The 19,560-nt window shown below is 50.7% G+C and overlaps 1 protein-coding gene across 1 annotated transcript; it reads right to left on the bottom strand.

The window, feature by feature from the left end:
- Positions 1 to 2,556: 2,556 nt before the first annotated feature.
- LOC149856094 (uncharacterized) lies at positions 2,557 to 19,546 on the bottom strand. The gene is made up of 12 exons (XM_090064779.1): positions 19,208 to 19,546; positions 15,846 to 16,190; positions 13,709 to 13,918; positions 12,755 to 12,844; positions 11,506 to 11,715; positions 10,552 to 10,641; positions 9,303 to 9,512; positions 7,626 to 7,742; positions 6,823 to 6,881; positions 5,649 to 5,736; positions 3,615 to 3,654; positions 2,557 to 2,728 (listed from the first exon to the last, which is right to left on the bottom strand). Exons 1-12 carry the CDS (start codon positions 19,344 to 19,346, stop codon positions 2,656 to 2,658), a joined length of 1,671 nt encoding a protein of 556 aa, XP_089920905.1. The 5' UTR covers positions 19,347 to 19,546; the 3' UTR covers positions 2,557 to 2,655.
- Between the last annotated feature and the right edge of the window lie 14 nt (positions 19,547 to 19,560).

Here is a 19,560-nt window from a genome sequence, read left to right as displayed (position 1 = left end):
CGTTTCTTTGGCTCCCATTCTCTCAAAGAAAAGCAGCTTCAACCTTTCCTTGGAGGGCCTCACACCTGGTATCAATGCCTGGTGATTAGCTCAACAAATATGCCCCACCTGGCTTCGTCAGGGTCCAGCCAGCTGCCTTTGCAAATGCAGATCTGAGCCTGAGCAACTATCCAGGGTGCAGGGGGAGACCCAAGCAGAAACTTGTTAGGTTTTTATAGCTTCTTTGCTGCATTTCTAGGAGAGCTCTTACGCGGGGCAAGGCAGACTGCTTTCTGTCCCCAGTTTTGTGCTACTTTCTGAACCTTTGGCGAGAAAATGTTAGAATTAAATTTGTTGCATGGCCTGGTTGAGATGGAAGAGGAGACAGGACCCAAAGCAGGGGCTGCTACAGAAGTACCTCAGTGTTGTATATTAAGACAAAACCACACGGTTATTGTTACGGCAGAGAACGGACTATATTCTATGTCGGTGCCAATTGTCGCAGCTCCTGGGATGGTCCCTGGAGCAAGGCCAGTTATCCCTGCAGATCTGAAAGCTCAGGTTCAACCTGAAATACCCAAATGACTGGCTTGATTATCAAAGGCTGCTTGATATTCACTTCTGGTGTCTGAAAAATGGCACCAGGGTTTTGGCAGGCTCCCCTCCTCCAGCCCTAACGCGTGTGTAATGTTTGCACTCGCTGCACCGCATTGCCGGTGGATGGGGGCACGGAGAGGAGCTGCACCGCTCTGCTCCTCCGGTCCGGCAGACAAAACCAGCTCAAATGATACCGGAGTCGAGGCAGGGGGCCCGATTCTCTGCTCGGCTTCGCCTTGCTGCCGTCTCACCGAGAGGCAGAGCAATGCCCTGGGCAGGATGGATCGGGAAATCGGCGCCCATCAACCAGAAGGAGCCAATCCCGCCACATCCACGCCAGCTCCAGAAGGCACTGGCGGTGCTTCAAATGCATTGTTATTCCCCTATGCCTTCACTTTCCTGGGTGTTTGTGCCTGAAAGCTTGCAAAGAACAATTTTTTCCAACTATTTAGTGGGTCTAATAAAAGAGATCACATCTGCCCAAAGAACCTGGTCTCGTTATTCCCCTGGCTTGGCTATTTTGGGTTCATCGCAGGCAAACTCATCCTCTCTCTGGGCTGTGCAGCAGACTCGCCTCCCCTCTCGCATCTCAAACAGATCCCGTCACGTTGTAAGCCCATGTTCAAGTGTATTCTGCCTCCCACACAGACAAAAGGAAGGAGGTCGTATCTCTGGAGATGGCTGCAGTCGTGCGAATACCCTCCGCTCTCTGGCAAGCTACCAGTCAAGCTGTCCTGCAATCCTACAAGGGCTGTGGTTTCCAGGAGAGGAGTCGAGGAGAGGTTTAATGGTGCAACTCTTCCATTGCAAGCAAACCTGTGCCAGCATTTACAGGGATTTGCATGGGAAGGGAAGAGAAGGCTTTGACCTTGGCCTGATGATGATAGCAACACGGCAGGCGGATGCCAGCGCAGCAAGGCAAAGGTTTCTGTGTCCATTTAAAGCCCCCCAGGTGTCCCCTCCCTGCGCTAGGCACATAGCACCCACTGTCCCCTAGGAGAGTCCCCTAATGCCCCTTAAATGCTCTCCCTGTGCACACCACCCTGGGCACCTCCTCTACCGACACCATCCCTCCCGAAAGCCCCTGGGATGCCACCGTCAGGAGATCCTCTCCTCCCTTCACCCCGTTCGAGCAGTGCTATGAGGAACAGAAACCACCTTGCAGCCTCCGGTGGGGAAACATTGTGGTCATTGATGACTCAAAGGCTTTCACAATGCCAAGGTTGGGCTCACATCTTCGTTCAGAAAAGGCTAATTCTCACGAACCCAGCCTTTTCTGGGAATTACCATGCGTGCGGGCCATGCTCAGGGCCTCGTCTACACGCTCTCGCTTCAGACCAGTGCTGTTCGTGTTGCGATTTTCACTCCAGGTATAAAAGTCATAGGTTAATGAAGTTTTGCACTGGTTATTTTTTACACAGCAACACTTGTTGATCACCCAGGGGCTGCCTCTTGCCTGTTTGCCCCCCCACAGGCTGCATTCAGGCAGGAAGGTGAGTGCAATAAGGGGGAAACAAAAGGTAGCAGTAAGACAGGACCCAGTGCAGCAGCAGCTGTTAGTAGCAGGCACGTCGCTTTAAACCCCTAAATGCTTCTTGTGGCATCAGCAAGACTGCCCTCACATGTTAAGGTTACTCTGAAGCAAGGGGATCCAGGTCTGGGGCTTAAGAATAGGAGACATTTACTGCGCAGTAGCCTAATAACACCGCGCAGTAGCGTGCTGGTCAAAAACGATGCTAATTTGCTCCTGTGCAGCGTTATTTAGGCTACTGTGCAGTAAGCATCACAAAACAATAGTGTGCCACCACTACTGCGCATTTAGTTAGCACTTCATCAAGCAAGTACTAAACTACATGGGCATTAACTACTGTGCATTAATGAACGTGTAGATGCGCACAGCGAGAGGCAAAATTTACATCCAGACTTTAAACTCTTCACAGTTGAGGCGCCTGGGTTTGCACCCATTGTAGCTGCCAGGAAGAGCGAGGAAGTTGCCTTTATTTCTCAGCAGAGCACAAAGGAGCTTCTTCTAGATGCCCGTGGCTTTGCGACACTTTTCCCAAGGCAGCGGGGTCTGCCTCACAGAGCGAAAAGGCCGTTTTCTCCTTCTACGCCACTGAAAGCTTTCTCCGGCTCTTCAGAGGGCTTCGTGCTGTAACGAGAAGCACCATGATTAGCTGCGCAGCTGACAAAGGCAAGGGGGAAGCACGCCAGGTCAGATCCCAGGGGCTTGGGTTACACCCGTGGAAGTGGAAGAGAGAAAGGAACCGGTGGGTCAGATCAGCTGCTCGAGTCGGCCGGCGTAAAACCGGTCCTGGAGCCGTGCCGATGCTTGCCAGAGCGCCTGGCTCCTTTCCATGAGCCTGCAAATTGTGAAAGGTCGATTCAAACCATAGCAGATGGTGTAAGCCGATCGTCCTTAGGATGTCGACACCGCTGCTCTGTGCCGCTCTCGAGCAAGCCCTGCCAGCCACGCAGGGAAAGGAGGCGGTGGAGCCACCCTGGGGATACCCCTCACTGCAATTCAAGGCCACGACTTCTCCCATCTCCCGTGGCCAGAGAGAGCAATGAATTACCCTTTAACTGCGGCAAAACTCAGGCCTCCCCTCCATGTCCTTTTCTCTCGGCTCTGGACAGACCAGTGCAAAAGCGCGAGAGGAAATTTAAGCCGGGATAGATGGATTCTCCTTGCACCCAGATAATGCTGAAGGGTTACACCGGATTTACACCTGGGCAGGCAGGAAGAGAGGCAAGTCTCTGGGCAATGTGTCCCACAGGACCAGATGCAAAGCTGACGTGGGTTATGCATCCCTCAGAGGCTGCCTGGAGGACCCCACGCGGAGCCCTCCCGATGTCTGCCTGCTACCCCATCGGGGCACAGTCTAGGAGGTGCAGATTGGTTTTCTGGAGGAATATGATCTAAAGGTTTTGGTTTCTAACACAGCCCGGGGAATCAGGATAGGGGCCCAATCCCACACCTCCATTTCCTTTAACAGGATCAAGATTGGATGCATTATTAGGAATTACCCCATGATTACCTTTCTGTAACGGTCAGCTGATAGCTCCTCTTGCGTTGACCTACAGATAAGGCAAGGTTCGTGTTAACGTGACGAGGAGGAGGGGGGTCACAGGTTTCCAAGCACGGACTCAAGGACAGGATTCCAAGTGCTATAAGCTTTGCACAGACAAAGCAGAAAATAACGAGCATTACCTGGCTTGATTTGCACCCGCAGCTCTCGCAAGCGCAGTGGAATTGCCCCTCTTGTTAGACAACGTCACTGAGATCAGAATCAGGCCCCTGTAGCACCGACTGCTTCCCACCATAGCCCTGCCAGCGGTGAATTCCTCTGCAACTCTTCTCAATAATTCAGGGCTGATGCCAGGACAGCAAACCCCAGCAAAAGGCAATACAATCAGCACACGAATAAAGGACACTAAATATTTATAAACAGCTTTAAGGGGCTGAATTATGCATGGCTGTGTGTAACTAATCATGCTCTGGCCTGAAATGGGTTCACGTCCCTTGTAAGGAAAACCCTTGATGAGCACTTTGCTATACAGCGAATAATTCATCAGGACGTTTTTGACTCCTGGAATAAAAGAAGCGCAGGAGGGAAACAGCCTGCTAATGTCCCGACCATGCACCGGATTGAACATCGGCTGATAAATAATAAATACTGAGGCCTGATCCCTTTATCCCAGTGACTTCATGTGCTGACGCAGGGTTACAGGCACTGGTCCATTACCTTCAATGCAGATACAGAAGTGGAAATCAAGGGTAAGTCAGAGGAGAAACCGACTCTGGGCAGGCATCGATTTTTTGTTTCCCTTGAGTTACTCCACGTATACCCCACTACTACTAAATGCCATTTGACTCCTGGACCCATTTGCATTACACCATTTCCAAGAAGGTATTCTGGTGCAGGTTCTTCAATGGACACAATAATACCAAACAAGACGCCTCACCCTAAACTGCTCCTTTTCCTGGCACGGAAAATACCTTAAGCACAACTTTGCAAGTCTGGATCTGCGGTTCCATGTTGTCCTTCCTCTATTTGGCTCCCAGATCACTACAGCCTTCATCTCCTCTCACCTTCATATCAAGGGAGACTTCATTAACTAAACAAGTCTGAGTTTAGAATGGATTTGCTCTCTTCGGTGCATTGGCTATTACTGGCCTTCAAACTTTAGCTCAGGCTACACCAGCTGGGGAAGAGATGTTATACACACCCATGCCTTGGTAGCTGCCTCAGGTTCCTTATGCCTCTTATGGAGCCTGGTGCCTATCATACCAGGACCTTCAATGCATGCACCTAAGCAAGAGTATGGGAGCAGAGGCTGCCCTTGACCTACCATCCCCTCTTTAAATCCCTGAGCTGGAGTCCAAAGGCCAGACCAAGTCCAGATGTTCAGTGCTGTGATGCTTGTAGCTTCTGCCAGACAGCAATAGATAAGAACTGCTGCTGACTGCCTACATGGTTCAAAGCATCATAGAAAATGAGGGCTGAAGGGAGCTCAGGAGGTCACCTCTAGTCCAACCCCTGCTCCAAGCAGGACCAGCCCCAACTCCATCATCCCAGCCAAGGCTTTGTCTACCTGGGTCTTAAAAACCTCCAAGGATGGAGACTGCACCACCTCTCTGGGTGACCTACTCCAGAGCTTCACCACCCTCCTGGGGAGAATTTTTTCCCCTAATATCCAACCTCAACTTCCCTTGCTGCAACTTGAGCCCATTGCTCCTTGTCCTGTCATCTACTGCCACGGAGAACAGTCCAGACTAGTTTCTATCAGGGCAATGTCCCTTAGGATTTCTTCAACCAAGGAGTACCCACAAGGCACTAGGGTTTTGAGGCACCTTGTGGGTACTCCTTGGTTGAAGAAAATACCACCATGTTGTAACCTGCAGAGTAAGGTGGTATTTTATAGGAGCTACCCTGCCACGAGTAGCCCCACCACCAGGCCTTCCAGCCAGATGCAGTTTACCATCATCCCCAGGACCAAAATATGCACACACAAAAAAGTGCACATGAAGCTAATGCAGAGCATGACAGCAAACACATGACAGTACTTACATCTCCACAGGAAAAGTAAGAGCAGCATCAATGCGAGAAGAACTGCCCCTCCAGTGGAGAGGGGTAGCAGTGGGATCCCCTGCTCCAGCTGAGAAAGAAGGGAGGGGGGAAACAAGCAGAAAAGGCTTTTAAACAGCACATTGGTTCTGGCATGTTTAAAGAGGGCCTGGTAGCTCTAACAGCAATATCTGCCATCAAGCTGGCAGTGTAAACGGCAAATGCCCAGGGAACAGGAAAGCAGGAATCCTATTGCAAAACTGCATGGCATACTTTGATGGGCATCTGGATTATTTATTGCCAAGTTTCTTTGCTCTCTTTCTGCACAGGTAGGGGTCTGCTCAAACCAGAGGCAATATCCATTTTGCAAAACCCCAGTGGGTGGGCTTGGGTTAAGCAAAACCCAAACAAGAGGTGGTTTGGATCAGAAGGCCAGGCCCTGTTGCAAAAAGGGTGGCTCTCTCAATGAACAGTGGCGCTAGTACTTCCTTCTGGACTCCCCCGGGAAGAAGGTCTTGTCCAGGGGCTGCAAGACAAAGCCATCCTTGAGTGCTGTTAGCTGAACCTCAAGCCCAGATCACCCAGTGCTCGTCCTGTCAGAGCCCTCCCCTGTTTCCATGACTGTAGGCAGCCCAGGCTGCATCTCAGCGGTATTTGCAAGGCACATGAAAACCCATTGCCTTTCACTCTGGACTGGAGTGGCCTTCAGGATCACTTTTTCTGGCAGGTGGCAGCAGTTCTGGGATGAGATTTTGCATCCAACAGCCTCTCAACCCTGCCAGGACCCCCAAACCTTATACTAATCCATGCACAGATAGCCCTCTGCCCTCTCACTTCATCAGTCACGGGTCTTGCCAAGCACCAGCGAGGACAAACCAAGAGAGAGTGCTTGGGACCACTGGGGAATGGAGAGGAGGAAAGAGGGTAAATGACATGAGATATGACATCCCAGCCCGCATTTATGGCACCTTCCTCAGCAGCATCTGGTGCTGGTTACTGAAGGCAGATAGCTGGATTGGGGGGCTGGTAATTCCTATGTGCCCCTGGACCAGATTAAACCCAGCACCTCTCTGTTTTGCCTACAGCGTGTATTTAGGCTAAACGCTTCATAAATCACTGCTAGGTCAAGCTGGCTTTTAGTTCGTCGGACACTTCTGAGACATGGAGGAGGCTTTACCTGTCCTGGGTTATCTGTGTTTCCTGGGGGCTCACAGTGTTGTGGCTCTGGGGAAGTCTCTGGTAACAGAAAAAAACAAAATGCTAGATCTAGACTCAGTGCAATTGCTGTTAGACATTCGTCTTCTCACCGTAATTTGCAGAGGCCGATAATGTTGCAACTGTCACAGGAAAGGCCTGTAAGACCAAGTGTTTCTCCCCAAATCCAAGACTCCTCAGCAATACTGATGTAACTTATTCTGTCTACCTGCTCTCCTACTATGACCCATGTTACCAAGCGCCTTGCAATCTCTTATATACAAGAGATATACATCTCTTATACATTTGTCCTTATAACACCCTGTTGGATAGGAAAACACTACTGTCCTTGCCTGCAGAATGGGAAACTGAGGCAGAAAAAGACCTCTGAGGGCTGAACCTAGAAAGATTCCTAGGTGCCTAAACAATAAGTGAATTCATATAGGAGTTAAACACCTAAATACCAATCTGCAGCTGGCTCTCAAAGTTTCGCAGGTCATGCAGAAACCCTTGGTGAATCAGGGAATCCAACAATGATCTTTGGATCCGGTGTTACTGTCCAAGGCCGTGCGTAGACAAAATGACGGGTGGGGGGTGTGCATGACACTTTAAAGTGGGTTAAATGCTTTTGCACCGCTTTAATGGTGCCAGCGTTTGCATGCGTCAGCGGCACAACTTAAGACGAGGGCATACACCAGCCCTTAGAGGATAATTCAGGGGCTCCACAATCTTCAGTCACTTGTGTGTATTTGCATTAAAAATGAAGCCCAACAATCTTGCTTTTACCTCGGTCTGCTGCCAGGATACAAACAGGGGTGTCTCTTGTGGAAAATGGAGTGTAAGAAGTATAATCCACAGGCATCTGCTCAGGGGGGTCCTGGACAGCGGCTGGCAAATCAGTCCCTGAAATTAAAAATAATCATCAAAAGAAAGACAGAAATATTTAAAAACATTGGTCCTGGGTGCTGGCATGGGTGTGTTGTGTTTGTAAAAGGTGACAGCCTTCCATACCTGTAATGAAGAGACTTTTTGTCAGGCAGGCCAGATTACCATCATAAAACCGCGGGATGAACGCTGGGACAAGAGAGAAAGTCAAGCATTTTCTCTAGCAAACAGGGGTTGGGGATGCAGAAGGAAACAGGCCACGTGATCTAATTGTGGAGTCAGCGCTACGGTGCTTTCCTGAAGTTTTCTGCTTCACCAGCATGTTTTGCTGAGCATTTCGAATCCAGATGATCACTTACAGGGGAGACGCTGTCTTGGTTACTTGTGTTGAATTTTAGGCTGCGCATGTTCGAAGGTGTTATGGGCTTGTACAGTAACCTCCATGTGTCATTCTGGATGGGAATTTTGATCGTTTCTGGCCAGATGAAGCCCAGGGAAGGAAAGAAGACGATATAGCATGTAGTGACCAGAGTCATGTCCAAACTCCAATAATTAATTCTTCAGTAAAGACCCAGGCTTGGATTTCAGCTTGGATTTAGGGCTCAATTCAAACAGGACATCCTTTCCCTTTGCTACCACTGCACCAAGGCATAACACATCTATGGGGCATCCTCTAGAGCTAAGATGAATGGGAGGGATACGCTCTGGGCAGGGTAGCTGTCAGTCAGCTTTTCCCATACAGCTCTCCCCATCCCTCTTCTCTTCTAATTTGAAATATATCCTGCTCCCAGTCCTCAGCTGTTCCTGAAGAAGCCCTGACAAAGAGGGCTAATGGCTTACATGATACAAGTGTCCACCAGCTCCTATTCACGTGTCTTATCAGCGATGGAGTGACAGGGGAGGAAGAGGGGTTTCCACCGAGAAGAGAAAGACTATTTAAAAAAGGGCAGCATGCACCCATTACAAATTTGAGTTGTCTGCACCAGAAAACAAGAACTGAACGAGCCATGGGAAGCTATTGAATACTTTGGTCCTGCTGCGTGGTGCCGGCTGATATCACAGCAGTGAGTTTATGGAGGCTGGAGCCTGACTTGCTGGGGCAATGTCACTCTTGAAGTCTGGATTTCCTCTGTTTTTATGCCCTAGTTTGCTGACCTTTCTGCAGGGGGGCTATTTACTCGTACTTGAAAAGGTGGTTCAGTGTGGAGCAAAACCTAACAGCTTTTAATGCACCTGGAGCCACTCCAGCCCAGGGAAAGCAAGAGGATGCAGGTCATTAGCACCAGAAACGAACCAAGCCGGGTAAAATCTTTGAAAATCCTGGCTTAGCTCTGAATATTGCCCACTGCCCTGTCCGGCACGCACGGCTCTTCCCACCACTCACCCTGCCGTTCCCACAGCCAGCGGGAAAGAGTCTGGACCAACATGTCCCCGGCACACACGGGCATTGCCCAGGGGGACCCCAAAAAACCAGTCAGCTTCATACAGACTTCCCTGCTGCCCCCACGACACCTCCTGGCACCCCCGCCCCTTGCATCCCAGCGCGAAGGAGCAATTACTGCCGGCTATGCTACCTACAGCCCGACGGGCGAGTGAGCTCCGTCACGCCGTAGCTTCCCGGCCAGGCCTCGGTCGCCTCCAGAGCAGTCGTCTGGGGAGCAAGAGTCGTGTGCAGGAGAGCCGGGCCCGTTGGGAAGGCAGGAGGCGTTGCTGGGTGGGTTGTCGCCACTGCGGGAACCGGGGCTGCTGTTGTTGGAGGACGAGGAAGAGGACGACGAGTTGTGACTGCTGGAGAAGAAAGCCAAGAAACCAGGTCAGAATCTGCTCAGCTGAGCTTGCGAACCAGACAAAACGGAAACTGCCCGTTTCTCTGAGCCGCTGTGAGGAGAGGCCGAGGAAAATGGGCTGATTGAGCCTGCAGAAGGAAAGACTGAGGGGATTGAATAGCAGCCTCCACCTCCCTGCAGGGGCTGCAAAGAGGATGGAGCTGGGCTGGTCTCTGTGGGGGCAGATGGCAGGACAAGGAGCAATGGGCTCCAGCTGCAGCAAGGGAAGTGGAGGTTGGATATTAGGAAAAACTCTCTCACGAGGAGGGCGGTGAAGCACTGGAGCAGGTTACCCAGAGCGGTGGTGCAGTCTCCATCCTGGGAGGTGTTTGAGACCCAGACAGACAAAGCCCTGGCTGGGATGATGTAGCAGGGGTTGGACTAGATGTGACCCTCAGTGTCTCTGATTCTACTTAAGGACAGAGACAACATCACGAGAGGGGATGCAGTGACCCCTTGCAGCCCTCCCTTGGGACAAGAGGTGTATCCTTAGAAATGGGGGAATGGGCGGTGAGCGCAATACGACATGTAGCTGAGCCCTGGGCGCCAAATTCAAATCCTGCCTCCAGAGCTGGTGAGTATTTTTCAGCGGGCTCCAATGGATTTTAGTCCAGGTCTCAGGAGGACTGGCACTCCTACATCTCTGATGGCAGCATCTCACTGCAGAATAGGTCTCAAGAAGAAAACTTCTCAACAAGTCATGTATCTGATTTGCCATCAGTTGGCAATATTGGCCAGCACTTCCAAGAGCCCTACATCTACAGCATTCAACTTCAGGAATCCTATTTCCATGCTAGAAACTGCAATTTCCTAGCAGCTGTTGCACTGAGAACTGAGGGGGTACATGCACGTAGCCATGCGATGCATCCTACTCCCAGAGGATAACTCATAACTATACACAAGCCTTTGCCGTGTGTGTAAAAAGAGTCAGCGTCTTTGCACAGGATAGTTTGTCATGTCTGGGAACAAAATGAACTTGTGCGTTCTAGCACCGTACCGACCTGTATGGAGAGCACCTTCGGTCGCGAGAGCGAAATCATCATTTTCGGCCCTTTCAGTGCTTGGAGGCGCATCTACGTAGCCTGGGGTCCCTGAAATGAGGGAAGATGCTCATCCAGAACACGCTTGTTCAAAGGCTTCCCCTTGGTGTTCAAAACCGCGGTGCAAATCTGGACATCTAGCTAAACAGAGGTAAAGCTTACAGACCATATGTGCCTATGCCATCGATCCCACAGAGGTGCTTAGCTGTAGCATTTCATTTCACCGTCTAATCCAGTGATGCATTTAAATGCATAAAGCTGCGGGCATAATTAACTGTCCCTGCTTTTAAAGGTGGACCCCCGCTGATGACTGCATAGCTGCACATCTGCCCAAAGGAGTCGTGTCAAAATGAGGTGTGAGCAAGATCAGAGGAAGAAAGAGTTGCAGGCAGCACTGGGCACAGACAGTCAGAGGGAAAAGAAGCTGCTGGCACCGATAACATTGGCGATGGAAACCGCGGATACATGAGCACGACGCAGAGCGATGTGCAGTGCTTTTTGAGTTGGAAGCAATGCGGAGAGAGTCGGCCCTGGTGCAGCGTGGAGCAACACCTACAGCTTTTAATGCACCTGGAGCCACTCCAGCCCAGGGAAAGCAAGAGGATGCAGGTCATTAGCACCAGAAACGAACCAAGCCGGGTAAAATCTTTGAAAATCCTGGCTTAGCTCTGAATATTGCCCACTGCCCTGTCCGGCACGCACGGCTCTTCCCACCACTCACCCTGCCGTTCCCACAGCCAGCGGGAAAGAGTCTGGACCAACATGTCCCCGGCACACACGGGCATTGCCCAGGGGGACCCCAAAAAACCAGTCAGCCTCATACAGACTTCCCTGCTGCCCCCACGACACCTCCTGGCACCCCCGCCCCTTGCATCCCAGCGCGAAGGAGCAATTACTGCCGGCTATGCTACCTACAGCCCGACGGGCGAGCGAGCTCCGTCACGCCGTAGCTTCCCGGCCAGGCCTCGGTCGCCTCCAGAGCAGTCGTCTGGGGAGCAAGAGTCGTGTGCAGGAGAGCCGGGCCCGTTGGGAAGGCAGGAGGCGTTGCTGGGTGGGTTGTCGCCACTGCGGGAACCGGGGCTGCTGTTGTTGGAGGACGAGGAAGAGGACGACGAGTTGCGACTGCTGGAGAAGAAAGCCAAGAAACCAGGTCAGAATCTGCTCAGCTGAGCTTGCGAACCAGACAAAACGGAAACTGCCCGTTTCTCTGAGCCGCTGTGAGGAGAGGCCGAGGAAAATCGGCTGATTGAGCCTGCAGAAGGAAAGACTGAGGGGATTGAATAGCAGCCTCCACCTCCCTGCAGGGGCTGCGAAGAGGATGGAGCTGGACTGGTCTCAGTGGGGACAGATGGCAGGACAAGGAGCAATGGGCTCCAGCTGCAGCAAGGGAAGTGGAGGTTGGATATTAGGAAAAACTCTCTCACGAGGAGGGCGGTGAAGCACTGGAGCAGGTTACCCAGAGCGGTGGTGCAGTCTCCATCCTGGGAGGTGTTTGAGACCCAGACAGACAAAGCCCTGGCTGGGATGATGTAGCAGGGGTTGGACTAGATGTGACCCTCAGTGTCTCTGATTCTACTTAAGGACAGAGACAACATCACGAGAGGGGATGCAGTGACCCCTTGCAGCCCTCCCTTGGGACAAGAGGTGTATCCTTAGAAATGGGGGAATGGGCGGTGAGCGCAATACGACATGTAGCTGAGCCCTGGGTGCCAAATTCAAATCCTGCCTCCAGAGCTGGTGAGTATTTTTCAGCGGGCTCCAGTGGATTTTAGTCCAGGTCTCAGGAGGACTGGCACTCCTACATCTCTGATGGCAGCATCTCACTGCAGAATAGGTCTCAAGAAGAAAACTTCTCAACCAGTCATGTATCTGATTTGCCATCAGTTGGCAATATTGGCCAGCACTTCCAAGAGCCCTACATCTACAGCATTCAACTTCAGGAATCCTATTTCCATGCTAGAAACTGCAATTTCCTAGCAGCTGTTGCACTGAGAACTGAGGGGGTACATGCACATAGCCATGCGATGCATCCTACTCCCAGAGGATAACTCATAACTATACACAAGCCTTTGCCGTGTGTGTAAAAAGAGTCAGCGTCTTTGCACAGGATAGTTTGTCATATCTGGGAACAAAATGAACTCGTGCGTTCTAGCACCGTACCGACCTGTATGGAGAGCACCTTCGGTCGCGAGAGCGAAATCATCATTTTCGGCCCTTTCAGTGCTTGGAGGCGCATCTATGTAGCCTGGGATCCCTGAAATGAGGGAAGATGCTTATCCAGAACACGCTTGTTCAAAGGCTTCCCCTTGGTGTTCAAAACCGCGGTGCAAATCTGGACATCTAGCTAAACAGAGGTAAAGCTTACAGACCATATGTGCCTATGCCATCGATCCCACAGAGGTGCTTAGCTGTAGCATTTCATTTCACCGTCTAATCCAGTGATGCATTTAAATGCATAAAGCTGCGGGCATAATTAACTGTCCCTGCTTTTAAAGGTGGACCCCCGCTGATGACTGCATAGCTGCACATCTGCCCAAAGGAGTCGTGTCAAAATGAGGTGTGAGCAAGATCAGAGGAAGAAAGAGTTGCAGGCAGCACTGGGCACAGACAGTCAGAGGGAAAAGAAGCTGCTGACACTGATAACATTGGCGATGGAAACCGCGGATACATGAGCACGACGCAGAGCGATGTGCAATGCTTTTTGAGTTGGAAGCAATGCGGAGAGAGTCGGCCCTGGTGCAGCGTGGAGCAACACCTACAGCTTTTAATGCACCTGGAGCCACTCCAGCCCAGGGAAAGCAAGAGGATGCAGGTCATTAGCACCAGAAACGAACCAAGCCGGGTAAAATCTTTGAAAATCCTGGCTTAGCTCTGAATATTGCCCACTGCCCTGTCCGGCACGCACGGCTCTTCCCACCACTCACCCTGCCGTTCCCACAGCCAGCGGGAAAGAGTCTGGACCAACATGTCCCCGGCACACACGGGCATTGCCCAGGGGGACCCCAAAAAACCAGTCAGCCTCATACAGACTTCCCTGCTGCCCCCACGACACCTCCTGGCACCCCCGCCCCTTGCATCCCAGCGCGAAGGAGCAATTACTGCCGGCTATGCTACCTACAGCCCGACGGGCGAGCGAGCTCCGTCACGCCGTAGCTTCCCGGCCAGGCCTCGGTCGCCTCCAGAGCAGTCGTCTGGGGAGCAAGAGTCGTGTGCAGGAGAGCCGGGCCCGTTGGGAAGGCAGGAGGCGTTGCTGGGTGGGTTGTCGCCACTGCGGGAACCGGGGCTGCTGTTGTTGGAGGACGAGGAAGAGGACGACGAGTTGCGACTGCTGGAGAAGAAAGCCAAGAAACCAGGTCAGAATCTGCTCAGCTGAGCTTGCGAACCAGACAAAACGGAAACTGCCCGTTTCTCTGAGCCGCTGTGAGGAGAGGCCGAGGAAAATGGGCTGATTGAGCCTGCAGAAGGAAAGACTGAGGGGATTGAATAGCAGCCTTCACCTCCCTGCAGCGGGGCTGCAAAGAGGATGGAGCTGGACTGGTCTCAGCAGGGGCAGATGGCAGGACAAGGAGCAATGGGCTCCAGCTGCAGCAAGGGAAGTGGAGGTTGGATATTAGGAAAAAAAACCTCTCTCACTGGTGGAGCACTGGAGCAGGTTACCCAGAGCGGTGGTGGACTCTCCATCCTTGGGAGTTTTTAAGGCCCAGCTCAACAAAGCCTTGGCTGGGATGATGCATTGGGGCTGGTCCTGCTTGGGGCAGGGGTTGGACTAGATGTGACCCCTGAGGTCCCTTCCCACCCTCATTTCTATGATTCTAAGAATAAGGTATCAGCTCATTAGGTCAGAAATGAATCCACATAAAACCAGCTGGAAAAATGATCCCTCCCCTCTTCCCAAGGAAGAAAAATCAATTTTTTTCTCAAAAAAGGGAAAAAACCCAAAACCAGGCTACTCGCTACCCTAAACCCAAAAGGGGTCTTTGGTTTTAAAATAAAAGAAATCAAAAGATTTTGCAGGAAAGCAGTTGCTTCCCCTGAGCTGTTTTATTTAGTAAAAATCTGCACTATTTGGTCAAAAAAGGCGTTTGAGGGGGTGGTTTATTCATCTTCCCCCAGGTGACCCACTGGCAAAAAGCAGCGGGGTCCAATTCTACGAGCAGGCATCACCCTATTGACATCAGGGGATGTGCACCTCTTTATCCTGGGTGTTAGCCAGCACCCATGCCTTACAGTCTGCGGTAGAAAGGGATTTCTCTCTCCTCCCTTCACCCTCCCCATTAGGCTTCCTACAGCAGCAGTCCCAGACTCGTTTGCCCACCCTGGACCCTCATCCACCATTTAGTTGCAGAGGGTCCCACAGGGATCCCCAGGCTGGATGTAGGCTCCTTCCCATGGGCCCATGAATTGCAGTTTGGGAACCACTACTGTGTTGGAGAGTATTCCCACATGGTCCCATGTAGGTTAGCATAGATCGTGTCTTTGGACAATAAGGAAAGCTGCAAAGTCTGTGCCTGTTTCTTTACAATGCATGAGGTGAGGCCACGATGTCTTAGGGTGATCTCTCGCCCCCCGACAAAGACTATCTCATATTCGAAAGCTTGTTAAACTTTATTCCAGTGACATAGTTGGCCCAATAAAACATATCATCCTTGCCTCCCCCATGATTTCTGAACCATCTAGCTATAACACAAGCTTTTCCTGGACTTCTTACACCATGGTCTAAAACACCCAGTCTAAACCGGGGCTGTCCAATGACTGGTTTTTTGGTTTGCTGACCATGCTGACAGATGAAGCGTGGGGATCTGCTTCTGGTCAACCTAAAATGAATTGGTGTCCTGGGGTTTTTGTTGTGTTTTCTTATGAAACAACCCGGGCTGCTTCTATCCAATGTAAAATATTTCATTTCACTTTGGGGTTTTTAACCCCATTAATCCTTCTTTTTCTGTTGCATTAAAATGAAATGGCATTTTTTTCATCAAATGGAAAGCTTCACAATAAAAAAATGGAAAACCTGCCTTCAAAGCATTTCTAAGCAAAGCCTTTCAGCTTTCCCACCCCGCTCTTCCCTTATTTTTTTCCAGCCAAAAGAATTTGATGAATTAGATCTCAACTTGCAAATAATTTCAGTCCACCCCAAACTGTATTTTCCTGGCAAAACCCTTCCCGCCAAGAAAATTCACCCCTCCCTAATCTCACCGTCACTGGTAGCAGGATGGACTTCTCCCCATAGACTCAGAGGAGGAAGATGCATTTCTTACCTCTCTCGACCTTCAACTCCAGGTTTCGTTTGATGTCATTGAACCAGCCAGGGACCTCTATACGGCAGCAGTATACTCCCCTGTCTCCTTCCTTCACGTTCCTTATGGTCAGAGACACGTCCCCCATGTCCAGGTGACCCGTCAGCTGGTATCTCACAGACTTCGAAGATACGACCCTCATCCCATCGGTGCGGATAATCTCACTGTTGCACTTTGAATTTGGACAGCTGCCCCGGCCCCAGCACATGACGGAGACATCACTCGCTCTTGCAACATGGTAGAAGCAGGGTAGCCTGATGGACTGCCCCGTCACCCCTCGCACGACAGTATGGGACGCGGCGTGCGCTGGTGAGGAAGAGCAGGGGGAGAGAAAGCCAAGATATAATCTTTATCCCCCGAAAACACTTCCCATCTCCAAGGGTGGCAAAACACAGTCACAGGTTAAACCCGGAGGCTGCGGGGCCTCCATTCGTGGGTCGTTAAGCCATCATTGGTGGGGATGGTTTGCATGCACTTGAACTTGTTTTGGTGCAGAGGAAAAGACTAGATGACCTTTTGATTTCCTGACCAGCTGCACATGCCTGCCGGCATTTGGGAAGTGCCTGTATGTCATCTAAGGGCCTTGGCTGTTTGAAGAAGTGGTTTTATTGTGGCGACAGAAAGGCTGGGCTCCTGGTGGCTTCCTCATGCATGGGTGGGTGCATGCATGTTGGTAGCAAATAAAAGGCAATCATTTTTTTTCCAGTAGAACTGTGCCATAGAGACCAGGCTTTGGAAAAGGGGATTTGGGACGTGTTGTTTTCAGCTCAGAGCCTGGCTTTCATCTCCAGCCCAAACTGCTCAGGACTGAAAGTTGGTATCCATTTGGCAAACTTGCAAGTCTCCAACCTCTTCCAAAAAATGCAGAGATGCATCACTCTCAACGGTCACTGATATGCTATCAAGTGGGGGCAGCCTTCAGCACAAGCGTGAACGGGACTCGGATTTGGGACTCCGCTCTAGGTGCGAGATATCCGACCCACTCTGCCACTACGCGCAGTCTGAAAATGCAGTCACATCCCCTAGGCCAGCCCAGGCTGGCAGTGGGACCAAGAGGACCAGTGGCCTGTCCTCTTCATCTCTGAGCCGCTACGGCCTGGGACTCTTCCCCTTTAGGGATGCAAGCGTCCCTTCTCCTGGGCAGCGCAAAGGGAGCTCTGCAGGGCAAAGGTTTCAGAAGTTACACCCCCATGTTGCATCCTCTGCCCACTGGAGAGCAGAAATGTGAGTTTACAGAAAAGGAGCCAGGCACCAGCGTGTCTCAGCTGCTATTTCCTAAAGAGGCTGGTACTAGGCGAGCTTGGCCCTTGCGGTTTTGAGTCAGCATTTCCTTTCTGGGTTGCTAACACCCCTGACAGTCTGACTCCAGGGCAGCCTGCAGAGAGATCCTACATCGCTTAGTGCAGGTATTGGAAAAGGATGACCTGCCGCAGCACAAATGTCCATGTGAGCCACCTTACCTGCTGCTTGGCAATCTGCAGGGCAGAAATCATCTGAATCCAAGCGCCTTTTCATTTAGCAAATGGCATCCTGGCAGCTCGCACCACGGCGTTGTAATCTTAGCCTCCTGAAGCGACGGCACCGTGGCGTGCACTCTCTTTTATAAACAGGGACCTGACTCCTGGAGCCAATAGCCCTGTTGACTGGCAGTGAATCCTAAAAGTAGTCCCCAAATTCATGGGGTTATGCACTGTAAATGCTACTTGCTGCATGTATGGGAAACCTGGCAGGTATAAGTTGTTCAAAGAACAAATGAAGTTAATGATTGCTCAGACCGCATAAAATACCCGTGCCTCTCAGCAATGTTTGAACCTGTGACTTTCAGGGTAAAAAAGCATTTCCCTCTTTCGGCTCCCTCAGTTGACAACTAGAGTAGACTCCTTTGCTGCCATGTAGCCTAGGTGTGGAGGAGGCAGACGTGCATCCTAGTGTGAGTTATACATGAGGTGGTTGGAAAAAAAAAAACCACACATTTTTTCCTTGGAAATTTTGCACTGAACCCCTTTCCTTTTTTATGCTGGAAACTTCTGATTTGTGTGTTGAAAAACCTCCATTTTCTCCTCTCTCTAGAGCTCTCACTTTGCTTAGAGAAAGCCAGATCCAGCAGGAATAATGAGTTCTCGAGAGAGTAGGCTTGTAAAAAAAAAAAAAATCAGCCTGACAGCTTGTTTTGCCATGTTGAACGTGGCAGTCCCAAGCTGTGAAAATGCTGACCGACGGGAACATGGGCGAGAGGTTACAAGAGACCATTCGGACACTGACCCACGCTCTTCGTATCACATTATTGAAACAAGCACAGGAGGAGAAATCTGGCTGACAGTGGGGAGGGTACAGGGCTCCTATCACCCTCCAGAGTCAGGTCCATGAGCAACTGGAAATATTGTGGAAATCCCTGGGCTGTGGAAATGGCCTGAAGCTGCAGATAAATCATGGGGTCATCTTATTTTGCTCAGTGAAGCTTGATGGAGTTGGGGGAAGAGCATGAACCAAATCTCGTATCTCGGGGTTTTCCACCCACATTTCAACATTTCCTTTCTGGTCTAAAAGGGACTGCAAAGTGTTGGAGCATAATTAACTGTTTGGGGTAGGTTTCAAAAAATAAAAAAACCCAACAAAAAACCCAATTCAGCCTTGGAATAACTCTGCTCCCATTTTACTATTAGGAGTTTTTCTATTTACATAACTGGAAGCAGAGTTGTGCAACTCGCTCAGTGAAAGTCGCCCCTAGCTGAGAGCTTTAGAAAAATCCCTCTTCTCTCTCATTTTCCAGAATGATTATTCTTTTTTATATTTAAAGACAATTTCTCTAAGCCTGTACCCTGTCAGCCCCACTTAAAACATGGAGAAGGGAGGCAGGGAGGTAAAATGAGTTCTTTAGAAATTCAACATTAGCAATAAGGTGAGATCATTTTCATCATTAAAAAAACTCTACTTAACAACCCACGAAATCTACACACAGGTTTTGCAGACACAGGGAAAATACCACATTTCAGTAACTAACACATTGCTCTGTATTGGTACTAATTCCTGTAATTTTAAGAAACGTTTTGAAATAATACACACAGCAGAGCAGAGTTACAAACAAGAGGCATTCATTGCTTGCACATTGTATGCATACTCCAGGCACAAATAATGCTATGGCATGCGTGTGTGTGTGTGTTTGTGTGTGCGCGCGCGCACGTGCGTGTGTGCACAACGCTATTTGTGCCTGGAGTACACACACAACTTGCAAGCAATGAATGCCTCGTTTGTAACCCTGCAAAACATAAGTGAATCACCCTTTGCTTGCTGAGGCAACGCGCCGTAAAGCCGCCAGCACTCACCTATCCACATCTGTATCAGTATCCAATGCAGCCAGAGGGAAGGGGACATGCTGGTGGAGGACAGACTCCGGGAAGGTCCCCACCCGGAGAGAACCAGCTTTATACGTTCGATGCTGAACGAGCTCCACAGCAAAGTCATTTCTCTATTCTCAGGCTTGCCCCACCCAGGCGCCTCTTCTCGGGTCTCCTGGAGATGAACCCTGCTCCCTTCCAAGTCACTCGCAGGCTGCCGCCAGAGTCCCCTTCCTCGCTGGTTGTTTCCCTGCTCTTCAGGGCTCCTCACTCGCTCCCGGTGTCCTTGAGCTTTTCATAATCACTCAACCCAGTCTGTCTATCCCTTTGCCTTTACCCCG

This window comes from Crocodylus siamensis, chromosome 10 (genome assembly GCF_052110815.1).
Source record: "Crocodylus siamensis isolate JL-2025a chromosome 10, ASM5211081v1, whole genome shotgun sequence".
In the NCBI taxonomy this organism is placed as follows: domain Eukaryota; kingdom Metazoa; phylum Chordata; order Crocodylia; family Crocodylidae; genus Crocodylus; species Crocodylus siamensis.
Note: the sequence above shows the minus strand (reverse complement) of the source record. Positions and strands in the feature narration are given on the sequence as shown.

Bases quoted from the DNA above. Each gene is read 5' to 3' on its own strand.
- LOC149856094 (XM_090064779.1), bottom strand. From the start codon at position 19,346: ATGACTTTGCTGTGGAGCTCGTTCAGCATCGAACGTATAAAGCTGGTT. The intron at 11,716-12,754 runs GTCGGTACGGTG...TTTCTTCTCCAG, and splicing joins CGAAGGTGCTCTCCATACAG to CAGTCGCAACTCGTCGTCCT. The intron at 5,737-6,822 runs GTAAAGCCTCCT...CTTCTTTCTCAG, and splicing joins ACACAGATAACCCAGGACAG to CTGGAGCAGGGGATCCCACT.